A 14,564-nucleotide genomic window follows, 5' to 3' on the forward strand; every position below is an offset into this window, starting at 1 on the left:
ACCCTGCCAATGAGGCGGGACCTTCTAATCCAAGGTCCGTTCTCGCATCCAAATCTAATTTCTCTGCGTCTGACTGCTTGGAGATTGAACGCCTAATTCTATCAAAGCGTGGGTTCTCTGAGTCGGTCATTGATACCCTGATTCAGGCTAGAAAACCTGTCACCAGGAAGATCTATCATAAGATTTGGCGCAAATATCTTTATTGGTGTGAATCCAAAGGTTACTCGTGGAGTAAGATTAGGATTCCTAGAATATTGTCTTTTCTCCAAGAAGGTTTGGAGAAGGGATTATCAGCTAGTTCTCTAAAAGGACAAATATCTGCTTTGTCTATTCTACTACACAAACGTCTGGCATATGTCCCAGACGTTCAAACTTTTAGTCAGGCTTTGGTCAGAATTAAGCCTGTATTTAAGCCTGTTGCTCCACCTTGGAGCCTAAACTTAGTCCTTAGAGTTCTTCAAGGGGTTCCGTTTGAACCTATGCATTCCATAGATATTAAGCTTCTATCTTGGAAAGTTTTGTTCTTAGTTGCTATCTCTTCGGCTCAAAGAGTTTCTGAGCTATCTGCTTTACAGTGTGATTCCCCTTATCTAATTTTCCATTCAGATAAGGTGGTTTTGCGTACCAAACCTGGTTTTCTTCCTAAGGTTGTTTCTAATAAGAATATCAATCAAGAGATTGTTGTTTCTTCTCTGTGTCCTAATCCTTCATCAAAGAAGGAACGTCTGTTGCACAATCTTGATGTGGTTCGTGCTTTAAAGTTCTACTTACAAGCAACCAAAGAATTCCTTCAAACATCTTCATTGTTTGTTGTTTATTCTGGTAAGCGGAGAGGCCAAAAGACTACGGCTACCTCTCTTTCCTCTTGGCTGAAAAGCATCATCCGTTTGGCCTATGAGACTGCTAGACAGCAGCCTCCTGAAAGAATTACTGCTCATTCTAGTAGAGCTGTGGCTTCCACATGGGCTTTTAAAAATGAGGCTTCTGTTGAACAGATTTGTAAGGTGGCGACTTGGTCTTCGCTTCATACTTTTTCCAAATTTTACAAATTTGATACTTTTGCTTCTTCGGAGGCTATTTTTTGGGAGAAAGGTTCTACAAGCAGTGGTGCCTTCCGTTTAAGGTCCCTGTCTTGTCCCTCCCTTCATCCGTGTCCTAAAGCTTTGATATTGGTATCCCACAAGTAAGGATGAATCAGTGGACTCGATACATCTTACAAGAGAAAACATAATTTATGCTTACCTGATAAATTTATTTCTCTTGTGATGTATCGAGTCCACGGCCCGCCCTGTTTATTACGACAGGCATATATATTTTTATTTTTTAAACTTTCTGTCACCACTGCACCCTATGGTTTCTCCTTTTTCTTCCTAGCTTTCAGTCGAATGACTGGGGGTGGAGCTAAGGGGGGAGCTATATAGGCAGCTCTGCTGTGGGTGCTCTCTCTGCCACTTCCTGTAGGGAAGGAGAATATCCCACAAGTAAGGATGAATCCGTGGACTCGATACATCACAAGAGAAATAAATTTATCAGGTAAGCATAAATTATGTTTTTTCCCCTTAATATTTTTTGGGGTCAATGTGTAAAATGTTTTATTTTTTTCATAACAATTCAAAAGAAAATAGCTAGCACTTGCATACAGGTGGGTTGAATTGCATGCATCTCATACCATTTTCTCCCTGAGAGAAGGGAGAGGAAAAAAAGGGGAGGGGAGAAAAGGGAGGGAAAGGAAAGAAGGAAGGGAGGGAGGGAGAGAGAAAAGAAAAGTGGAGAGAGGAGAAAAGGGGGGAGGGAAAGAAAGGAATGAAAGGAGTTGAGAGAAAGAAGGGAGGGAGGGAAAGAAAGAAAGAAGGGAGGGAGTGAGTTGAGGAGGGGAGACAGAAAGGGAAAGAAGGGAGACAGGGAGGGAGGGAGGGAGAGAGAAAAGAAAAGTGGAGAGAGGTGAAAAGGGGGGAGGGAAAGAAAGGAATGAAAGGAGTTGAGAGAAAGAAGGGAGGGAGTGAGTTGAGGAGGGGAGACAGAAAGGGAAAGAAGGGAGAGAGGAAGGGAGGGAAATAAGAATACACTTTGAAACAATCACTGCCCTTTACATGCAACAACATACAGTAATTACCATCATTCAAGTAATGAAACTTTTTAAGTGCCCGTTTTTTACTATTTACTCCATGGGTTCATGAATGCAGAGAAAGCTAGCTATTAGTAGCTTGTCTATGAGTAAGCGCCACTAGGGGGCGCGAAACGCGTTAGACTTTCATGTTTGTTAGTGTGCCTGCCTTCAGTGGCTCAATTTGTGTGTTTACAGCTCTTGTGCTGTTTTTTTAACTTTTTTGCAATTCAATAAACTGTCTTTTTTATGTTATCCTTTGAGTACCTGCAATCCTGTGTCCATCTGTTATCCAGTCTGTGTGGCTTGGTTCCGCCACAGCTACGGTACTCCGTTCCCTTAGGAGGATTTCCTGGTTGACCTTTAGGCGGTTTTACTTCCTCTTCTTCTAACGGAGAGATTTGGTTGTTGCATGGACGGACGCTACTCTGTGACTCAACTATTAGTAGCTAACATACATAAATCCTGAGAGTTTATGATTAGACATCACAAGCTGATCTAAGAAGTGCACAGAGGCATCCAGTCTGTTAGTTACTAAGACCTACCATAAACACTGCACTTGCAGACCCACCACAGCTGACAAGGGGAGGCAGCATATCAGCACAAGGTCTTCTCCTCCAGCCTCACCTTGTAAGCATATCCCTGGGCAAGTTTCTCACCAAGAACGCTTCCACTGCAAAAATGCTGGTGGCTCTAAATGAAGCAATGGTTTAAAGGAGCACTGCCTGTGAAGAGTGACCTTAAAAGCCTGCACTTTATTGCTCACTGTACTGTGTGCTGGCTTTTAGAGAGAGGATAGGGCAGATGTGCTGCCCCTCCCAAATCTGCTGCCCTAGGCACCCGCCTTGTTGGCCTAGGCCATAATACACCCCTGGGTAAAATTAATAGGGTTAAAGACAAGTCCAAAAAGTCTCTAATTAACTTCCAGTTCCAAATAAGAGGTTAAGACACAAAGCTCCTTGCAGATGCGTGATGTGACCTCACAGTTCGGCAGCTAAGTCCGCCCCCAGCATGCAGCATTACATAACAATTCATTACTTTATTTATTATTTTTAAAGCGTATTATCATATCAATATTTTTTGAGGGGGCAAAGCATTCCATTTGGGTGGGCATTGCCCCCCCTTGGAGCCCACCCTGTGTATAAATACATATGTATGTGTGATACCAAGCTTGTTTTTATAAATACATATGTATGTGTGATACTAAGCTTGTATGTATAAATACATATGTATGTGCGATACCAAGCTTGTATGTATAAGTACATATGTATGTGCGATACCAAGCTTGTATGTATAAGTACATATGTATGTGTGATACTAAGCTTGTATGTATAAATACATATGTATGTGTGATACCAAGCTTGTGTGTATAAGTACATATGTATGTGTGATACCAAGCTTGTATGTATAAGTACATATGTATGTGTGATAATAAGCTTGTATGTATAAATACATATGTATGTGTGATACCAAGCTTGTGTGTATAAGTACATATGGGTATGTGTGATACTAAGCTTGTATGTATAAGTACATATGTATGTGCGATACCAAGCTTGTATGTATAAGTACATATGTATGTGCGATACCAAGCTTGTATGTATAAGTACATATGTATGTGTGATACCAAGCTTGTATGTATAAGTACATATGTATGTTTGATACTAAGCTTGTATGTATAAATACATATGTATGTGTGATACCAAACTTGTATGTATAAGTACATATGTATGTGCGATACTAAATTTGTATGTATAAGTACATATGTATGTGTGATACTAAGCTTGTATGTATAAGTACATATGTATGTGTGATACTAAATTTGTATGTATAAATGTTACGGTACCAACAGTGTACCAAGGGTTAATACCAGATGACAACGTCCTGCATAGACAATCAGCAATTCACAACCCCGATCAATTTCCCCTCAAACATGAGACCAAGCTCCACATTTCAGGTTTAAAACAGAATGAGATTTATTAAAGGCTAGATGCCTAGTATTTATACAGGTTTTGACCCCCCCAGATGGGGTTGAAAGAATGTTGTACATTAGATAAAAGGGAGAAGCGCCCTTGACATGATACAATAGAATTATATTACTTAAACACTTCAACCACAAGACACTCTTGGCTCTTCTTATCACTTAGGCGTTTTCTCTCTGGAGGTGATCAAACAATAGAATGCTTAGCATTAATTAGATTATAGCTGGAGCCAGCCACTTGTGTTTAGAAAATAAAGTTAACACTTTCAGTCCTGACCGAAGGGTCTGTCACAATAAGTACATATGTATGTGTGATACTAAGCTTGTATGTATAAGTACATATGTACGTGTGATACTAAATTTGTATGTATAAGTACATATGTATGTGTGATACCAAGCTTGTATGTATAAATACATATGTATGTGTGATACTAAGCTTGTATGTATAAATACATATGTATGTGTGATACCAAGCTTGTATGTATAAATACATATGTATGTGTGATACCAAGCTTGTATGTATAAATACATATGTATGTGTGATACCAAGTTTGTATGTATAAATACATATGTATGTGTGATACCAAGCTTGTATGTATAAATACATATGTATGTGTGATACCAAGCTTGTATGTATAAATACATATGTATGTGTGATACCAAGTTTGTATGTATAAATACATATGTATGTGTGATACCAAGCTTGTATGTATAAATACATATGTATGTGTAGTACTAAGCTTGTATATATAAGTACATATGTATGTGTGATACTAAGCTTGTATGTATAAATACATATGTATGTGTGATACCAAGCTTTTATGTATAAGTACATATGTATGTGTGATACTAAGCTTGTATGTATAAGTACATATGTATGTGTGATGCTAAGCTTTTATGTATAAGTACATATGTATGTGTGATACTAAGCTTGTATGTTTAAATACATATGTATGTTGTACTAAGCTTGTATGTATAAGTACATATGCATGTGTGATACTAAACTTGTATGTATAAATACATATGTATGTGTGATACTAAACTTGTATGTATAAATACATATGTATGTGTGATACCAAGCTTGTATGTATAAGTACATATGTATGTGTGATACCAAGCTTGTATGTATAAGTACATATGTATGTGTGATACCAAGCTTGTATGTATAAGTACATATGTATGTGTGATACTAAACTTGTATGTATAAGTACATATGTATGTGTGATACTAAATTTGTATGTATAAGTACATATGTATGTGTGATACTAAGCTTGTATGTATAAGTACATATGTATGTGTGATACTAAATATGTATGTATAAGTACATATGTATGTGTGATACTAAGCTTGTATGTTTAAGTACATATGTATGTGTGATACTAAGCTTGTATGTATAAATACATATGTATGTGTGATACCAAGCTTGTATGTATAAATACATATGTATGTGTGATACCAAGCTTGTATGTATAAGTACATATGTATGTGTGATACCAAGCTTGTATGTTTAAATACATATGTATGTTATACTAAGCTTGTATGTATAAGTACATATGCATGTGTGATACTAAGCTTGTATGTATAAATACATATGTATGTGTGATACCAAGCTTGTATGTTTAAATACATATGTATGTTATACTAAGCTTGTATGTATAAGTACATATGTATGTGTGATACCAAGCTTGTATGTATAAGTACATATGTATGTGCGATACCAAGCTTGTATGTATAAGTACATATGTATGTGTGATACTAAGCTTGTATGTATGAGTACATGAGTATGTGTGATACTAAGCTTGTATGTATAAATACATATGTATGTGTAATACTAAACTTGCATGTATAAATACATATGTATGTGTTATACTAAGCTTTTATGTATAAATACATATGTATGTGTGATACCAAGCTTGTATGTATAAATACATATGTATGTGTGATACCAAGCTTGTGTATATATAAGTACATATGTATGTGTGATACTAAACTTGTATGTATAAATACATATGTATGTGTGATACTAAACTTGTATGTATAAATACATATATATGTGTGATACCAAGCTTGTATGTATAAGTACATATGTATGTGTGATACCAAGCTTGTATGTATAAGTACATATGTATGTGTGATACCAAGCTTGTATGTATAAGTACATATGTATGTGTGATACTAAACTTGTATGTATAAGTACATATGTATGTGCGATAACAAGCTTGTATGTATAAGTACATATGTATGTGTGATACTAAGCTTGTATGTATAAGTACATATGTATGTGTGATACCAAGCTTGTATGTATAAATACATATGTATGTGTGATACCAAGCTTGTATGTATAAATACATATGTATGTGTGATACCAAGCTTGTAGGTATAAATACATATGTATGTGTGATACCAAGATTGTATATATAAATACATTTGTATGTGTGATACCAAGCTTGTATGTATAAATACATATGTATGTGTGATACCAAGCTTGTATGTATAAATACATACAGGGAGTGCAGAATTATTAGGCAAATGAGTATTTTGACCACATCATCCTCTTTATGCATGTTGTCTTACTCCAAGCTGTATAGGCTCGAAAGCCTACTACCAATTAAGCATATTAGGTGATGTGCATCTCTGTAATGAGAAGGGGTGTGGTCTAATGACATCAACACCCTATATCAGGTGTGCATAATTATTAGGCAACTTCCTTTCCTTTGGCAAAATGGGTCAAAAGAAGGACTTGACAGGCTCAGAAAAGTCAAAAATAGTGAGATATCTTGCAGAGGGATGCAGCACTCTTAAAATTGCAAAGCTTCTGAAGCGTGATCATCGAACAATCAAGCGTTTCATTCAAAATAGTCAACAGGGTCGCAAGAAGCGTGTGGAAAAACCAAGGCGCAAAATAACTGCCCATGAACTGTGAAAAGTCAAGCGTGCAGCTGCCAAGATGCCACTTGCCACCAGTTTGGCCATATTTCAGAGCTGCAACATCACTGAAGTGCCCAAAAGCACAAGGTGTGCAATACTCAGAGACATGGCCAAGGTAAGAAAGGCTGAAAGACGACCACCACTGAACAAGACACACTAGCTGAAACGTCAAGACTGGGCCAAGAAATATCTCAAGACTGATTTTTCTAAGGTTTTATGGACTGATGAAATGAGAGTGAGTCTTGATGGGCCAGATGGATGGGCCCGTGGCTGGTTAGTAAAGGGCAGAGAGCTCCAGTCCGACTCAGACACCAGCAAGGTGGAGGTGGAGTACTGGTTTGGGCTGGTATCATCAAAGATGAGCTTGTGGGGCCTTTTCGGGTTGAGGATGGAGTCAAGCTCAACTCCCAGTCCTACTGCCAGTTTCTGGAAGACACCTTCTTCAAGCAGTGGTACAGGAAGAAGTCTGCATCCTTCAAGAAAAACATGATTTTCATGCAGGACAATGCTCCATCACACGCGTCCAAGTACTCCACAGCGTGGCTGGCAAGAAAGGGTATAAAAGAAGAAAATCTAATGACATGGCCTCCTTGTTCACCTGATCTGAACCCCATTGAGAACCTGTGGTCCATCATCAAATGTGAGATTTACAAGGAGGGAAAACAGTACACCTCTCTGAACAGTGTCTGGGAGGCTGTGGTTGCTGCTGCACGCAATGTTGATGGTGAACACATCAAAACACTGACAGAATCCATGGATGGCAGGCGTTTGAGTGTCCTTGCAAAGAAAGGTGGGTATATTGGTCACTGATTTGTTTTTGTTTTGTTTTTGAATGTCAGAAATGTATATTTGTGAATGTTGAGATGTTATATTGGTTTCACTGGTAAAAATAAATAATTGAAATGGGTATATATTTGTTTTTTGTTAAGTTGCCTAATAATTATGCACAGTAATAGTCACCTGCACACACAGATATCCCCCTAAAATAGCTATAACTAAAAACAAACTAAAAACTACTTCCAAAACTATTCAGCTTTGATATTAATGAGTTTTTTGGGTTCATTGAGAACATGGTTGTTGTTCAATAATAAAATTAATCCTCAAAAATACAACTTGCCTAATAATTCTGCACTCCCTGTATGTATGTATGATACCAAGCTTGTATATATAAATACATATGTATGTGTGATACCAAACCTGTGTGTATAAGTACATATGTATGTGTGATACCAAGCTTGTATGTATAAATACATATGTATGTGTGATACCAAGCTTGTATGTATAAATACATATGTATGTATGATACCAAGCTTGTATATATAAATACATATGTATGTGTGATACCAAACCTGTGTGTATAAGTACATATGTATGTGTGATACCAAGCTTGTATGTATAAATACATATGTATGTGTGATACCAAGCTTGTATGTACAGGGAGTGCAGAATTATTAGGCAAGTTGTATTTTTGAGGATTAATTTTATTATTGAACAACAACCATGTTCTCAATGAACCCAAAAAACTCATTAATATCAAAGCTGAATATTTTTGGAAGTAGTTTTTAGTTTGTTTTTAGTTTTAGCTATTTTAGGGGGATATCTGTGTGTGCAGGTGACTATTACTGTGCATAATTATTAGGCAACTTAACAAAAAACAAATATATACCCATTTCAATTATTTATTTTTACCAGTGAAACCAATATAACATCTCAACATTCACAAATATACATTTCTGACATTCAAAAACAAAACAAAAACAAATCAGTGACCAATATAGCCACCTTTCTTTGCAAGGACACTCAAATGCCTGCCATCCATGGATTATGTCAGTGTTTTGATCTGTTCACCATCAACATTGCGTGCAGCAGCAACCACAGCCTCCCAGACACTGTTCAGAGAGGTGTACTGTTTTTCCTCCTTGTAAATCTCACATTTGATGATGGACCACAGGTTCTCAATGGGGTTCAGATCAGGTGAACAAGGAGGCCATGTCATTAGATTTTCTTCTTTTATACCCTTTCTTGCCAGCCACGCTGTGGAGTACTTGGACGCGTGTGATGGAGCATTGTCCTGCATGAAAATCATGTTTTTCTTGAAGGATGCAGACTTCTTCCTGTAACACCGCTTGAAGAAGGTGTCTTCCAGAAACTGGCAGTAGGACTGGGAGTTGAGCTTGACTCCATCCTCAACCCGAAAAGGCCCCACAAGCTCATCTTTGATGATACCAGCCCAAACCAGTACTCCACCTCCACCTTGCTGGCGTCTGAGTCGGACTGGAGCTCTCTGCCCTTTACCAATCCAGCCACGGGCCCATCCATCTGGCCCATCAAGACTCACTCTCATTTCATCAGTCCATAAAACCTTAGAAAAATCAGTCTTGAGATATTTCTTGGCCCAGTCTTGACGTTTCAGCTTGTGTGTCTTGTTCAGTGGTGGTCATCTTTCAGCCTTTCTTACCTTGGCCATGTCTCTGAGTATTGCACACCTTGTGCTTTTGGGCACTCCAGTGATGTTGCAGCTCTGAAATATGGCCAAACTGGTGGCAAGTGGCATCTTGGCAGCTGCACGCTTGACTTTTCTCAGTTCATGGGCAGTTATTTTGCGCCTTGGTTTTTCCACACGCTTCTTGCGACCCTGTTGACTATTTTGAATGAAACGCTTGATTGTTCGATGATCACGCTTCAGAAGCTTTGCAATTTTAAGAGTGCTGCATCCCTCTGCAAGATATCTCATTATTTTTGACTTTTCTGAGCCTGTCAAGTCCTTTTTTTGACCCATTTTGCCAAAGGAAAGGAAGTTGCCTAATAATTATGCACACCTGATATAGGGTGTTGATGTCATTAGACCACACCCCTTCTCATTACAGAGATGCACATCACCTAATATGCTTAATTGGTAGTAGGCTTTCGAGCCTATACAGCTTGGAGTAAGACAACATGCATAAAGAGGATGATGTGGTCAAAATACTCATTTGCCTAATAATTCTGCACTCCCTGTATAAATACATATGTATGTGTGATACCAAGCTTGTATATATAAGTACATATGTATGTGTGATACCAAACCTGTGTGTATAAGTACATATGAATGTGTGATACCAAGCTTTTATGTATAAATACATATGTATGTGTGATACCAAGCTTGTATATATAAGTACATATGTATGTGTGATACCAAACCTGTGTGTATAAGTACATATGTATGTGTGATACCAAGCTTGTATGTATAAATACATATGTATGTGTGATACCAAGCTTGTATATATAAATACATATGTATGTGTGATACCAAACCTGTGTGTATAAGTACATATGTATGTGTGATACCAAGCTTGTATGTATAAATACATATGTATGTGTGATACCAAACCTGTGTGTATAAGTACATATGCATGTGTGATACCAAGCTTGTATGTATAAGTACATATGTATGTGTGATACCAAGCTTGTATGTATAAATACATATGTATGTGTGATACCAAGCTTGTGTATATATAAGTACATATGTATGTGTGATACCAAGCTTCTATATATAAATACATATGTATGTGTGATACCAAACCTGTGTGTATAAGTACATATGTATGTGTGATACCAAGCTTGTATGTATAAGAACATATGTATGTGTGATACCAAGCTTGTATGTATAAATACATATGTATATGTGATACCAAGCTTGTGTATATATAAGTACATATGTATGTGTGATACTAAACTTGTATGTATAAATACATATGTATGTGTGATACTAAACTTGTATGTATAAATACATATGTATGTGTGATACCAAGCTTGTATGTATAAGTACATATGTATGTGTGATACCAAGCTTGTATGTATAAGTACATATGTATGTGTGATACCAAGCTTGTATGTATAAGTACATATGTATGTGTGATTCTAAAGTTGTATGTATAAGTACATATGTATGTGTGATACCAAGCTTGTATGTATAAGTACATATGTATGTGTGATACTAAGCTTGTATGCATAAGTACATATGTATGTGTGATACCATGCTTGTATGTATAAATACATATGTATGTGTGATACCAAGCTTGTGTATATATAAGTACATATGTATGTGTTATACTAAACTTGTATGTATAAATACATATGTATGTGTGATACTAAACTTGTATGTATAAGTACATATGTATGTGTGATACCAAACCTGTGTGTATAAGTACATATGTATGTGTGATACCAAGCTTGTATGTATAATTACATATGTATGTGTGATACCAAGCTTGTATGTATAAATACATATGTATGTGTGATACCAAGCTTGTGTATATATAAGTACATATGTATGTGTGATACTAAACTTGTATGTATAAATACATATGTATGTGTGATACTAAACTTGTATGTATAAATACATATGTATATGTGATACCAAGCTTGTATGTATAAGTACATATGTATGTGTGATACTAAGCTTGTATGTATAAGTACATATGTATGTGTGATACCAAGCTTGTATGTATAAATACATATGTATGTGTGATACCAAGCTTGTGTATATATAAGTACATATGTATGTGTGATACTAAACTTGTATGTATAAATACATATGTATGTGTGATACTAAACTTGTATGTATAAGTGCATATGTATGTGTGATACTAAACTTGTATGTATAAGTACATATGTATGTGTGATACCAAACCTGTGTGTATAAGTACATATGTATGTGTGATACCAAGCTTGTATGTATAAGTACATATGTATGTGTGATACCAAGCTTGTATGTATAAATACATATGTATGTGTGATACCAAGCTTGTGTATATATAAGTACATATGTATGTGTGATACTAAACTTGTATGTATAAATACATATGTATGTGTGATACTAAACTTGTATGTATAAATACATATGTATGTGTGATACCAAGCTTGTATGTATAAATACATATGTATGTGTGATACCAAGCTTGTATGTATAAATACATATGTATGTGTGATACTAAACTTGTATGTATAAATACATATGTATGTGTGATACCAAGCTTGTATGTCTAACGTAGTAATTGTGTGAGCTTTAGTGTTTTCTTTATCTGAGTAAAACAATTTGTTCCTGCTCTAATTTAATCTTTAGTCAAATGACTCTCTGAGCTGACATTTTGATGACTTTTTTTGTGTAATAATTGTGTATCATGATGCTGATGTTACTTGTTCTTTTGCAGACACAGTGTCTATTGGAGGAGGATCACAGTCGTTTTGTTTGTCCCAGTTCCCCTGTCCGTGCCCCTCCAGAATCTCCTACCACTCAGGCTAGATCGCTCCGGTACCGCCGAGTAAATAGCCCTGAGTCTGAGCGCCTGTCTACAGCAGAAAGAGCAGAAATGCCTGAGAGACGGTGAGACCAAGAGTTTACACACCAATAACATTTTACGCTGTTGGGGGTAACTCCTTATGGAAACGTCTGTTCAGATAGTGGTGAAAATAATCTTTATGGATCCAGTGTAGACTTATATTTAGTTCACAGGATGTTCTCATCTTCTATAACACTATGTATTGGTCAGCGTTTAGTACCCTGTTTCTACCCTGTTTCTAAAGAAAAGTGGTCATGATGTTTTCAATAATAAAATAGTGTGGAGTATTCTGTTATATAATGTACTCCTTCCAACACTGATAATAACATAATCACTAAACTTTACCCTTTCTCCTCATATGTGCATCTTATAGCCCCCTCTCTATTTTTCTCACTATGTGTCAGATCAAGGATGGACCTCCCTGCCTCCCCATCCCGTCAAGCCTGCTCTTCACAACCTGCTCAGATGATCTCTATTGACACTGGACAAGCTGATCGCCAGGCAAGTGGTCGGATGGAAGTTTCGGCATCTGTAGAGCACGAAGCTCTAAGCAATGCTTTACGCTCAGTTCCTCTGGCAGAAGAGGAGGACTTTGACAGCAAGGAATGGGTAATCATTGACAAAGAGACTGAGCTTAAGGACTTCCATCCAGGGGCAGAGCCTACCACTTCAGGAACAACTGATGAGGAGCCTGAGGAACTGCGGCCCTTAGAGGAAGGGGAAGAGAGAAGGAGACCGGGAGGGGCAGAGGCTGCGGTTAGACCTAAGGTCCATGAGACCAGGCCACGGGCCATGCAGACAGTAGCCGAGGAGGAGACTTCCTCCAGAAATGAGAGCCCGGATGGCAGACCGGAACATCCCCTAGGAAGCCCTTCACACTCACACTCCACATCAGCAGCACGCCAGAGGAGACGAGAGTCTGACCCCACGGGTCCCCAGAGACAGGTAAGAAGAATGTGCATCACAATAAATATATAGGGGGCTGGGAAATCCCAGGGCTTTAGTTTGGGAGCTCTACTTACATGGACACACGTCTTCCCTCTGTTTCAGCTACTAAAATACCTGGTAGGATGTGAGTATTGTTTTGTGTTAAAAACATTTAACTGTGGTGTTTATGGGGAGTCATCTGAATAACAAAGACATTGTAGCAGAGTCTTACACGAACAAAGAGAGATCTCTAAATAGACTACAATGTGCAGTAGGAGGATAGTATAGAGATTATATGTTGTACTAGGAGATATTATATTGAGGTTATAAGTAGTAATAGGAGGAGTTATGTAGAGGTTATATGTAGTAATAGGATGAGTTATATTGATGTTATATGTAATAATAGGAGGTGTTATATAGAGGGTTATATGTAGTAATAGGAGGTGTTATAGGGAGGTTACATGTAGTAATATGATTAGTTATATAGAGGTTATATGTAGTAATAGGAGGTGTTGTAGGGAGGTTATATTTAGAAACATAAGGTGATATAGGAAGGTCATACTGGAAAATAAGAGGAGAGATCTATAGAATAGGTTTCTTTCATGTAATTAGCAAGAGTCCATGAGCTAGTGACGTATGGGATATACATTCCTACCAGGAGGGGCAAAGTTTCCCAAACCTCAAAATGCCTATAAATACACCCCTCACCACACCCACAATTCAGTTTTACAAACTTTGCCTCCGATGGAGGTGGTGAAGTAAGTTTGTGCTAGATTCTACGTTGATATGCGCTCCGCAGCAAGTTGGAGCCCGGTTTTCCTCTCAGCGTGCAGTGAATGTCAGAGGGATGTGAGGAGAGTATTGCCTATTTGAATGCAGTGATCTCCTTCTACGGGGTCTATTTCATAGGTTCTCTGTTATCGGTCGTAGAGATTCATCTCTTACCTCCCTTTTCAGATCGACGATATACTCTTATATATACCATTACCTCTACTGATTCTCGTTTCAGTACTGGTTTGGCTATCTGCTATATGTAGATGAGTGTCCTGGGGTAAGTAAGTCTTATTTTCTGTGACACTCCAAGCTATGGTTGGGCACTTTGTTTATAAAGTTCTAAATATATGTATTCAAACATTTATTTGCCTTGACTCAGAATGTTCAACTTTCCTTATTTTCAGACAGTCAGTTTCATATTTGGGATAATGCATTTGATTTAATAAATTTTTTCTTACCTTCAAAAAAACAGAATTTATGTTTACCTGATAAATTACTTTCTCCAACGGTGTGTCCGGTCCACGGCGTCATC

At 37.4% G+C, this 14,564-nt stretch overlaps 1 protein-coding gene across 1 annotated transcript in view; it reads left to right on the forward strand.

Moving 5' to 3' along the window:
* TTBK1 (tau tubulin kinase 1) overlaps nucleotides 1-14,564 on the forward strand; it is a 557,016-nt gene that overhangs the window by 434,190 nt on the left and 108,262 nt on the right. The window contains exons 11-12 of the mRNA XM_053712777.1: nucleotides 12,203-12,375; nucleotides 12,736-13,287. Of these exons, the coding sequence (XP_053568752.1) occupies nucleotides 12,203-12,375; nucleotides 12,736-13,287 (725 nt within the window). The remainder of the gene's footprint in view (nucleotides 1-12,202; nucleotides 12,376-12,735; nucleotides 13,288-14,564) is intronic.

Source organism: Bombina bombina, chromosome 4, assembly GCF_027579735.1.
Source record: "Bombina bombina isolate aBomBom1 chromosome 4, aBomBom1.pri, whole genome shotgun sequence".
Taxonomy (NCBI): domain Eukaryota; kingdom Metazoa; phylum Chordata; class Amphibia; order Anura; family Bombinatoridae; genus Bombina; species Bombina bombina.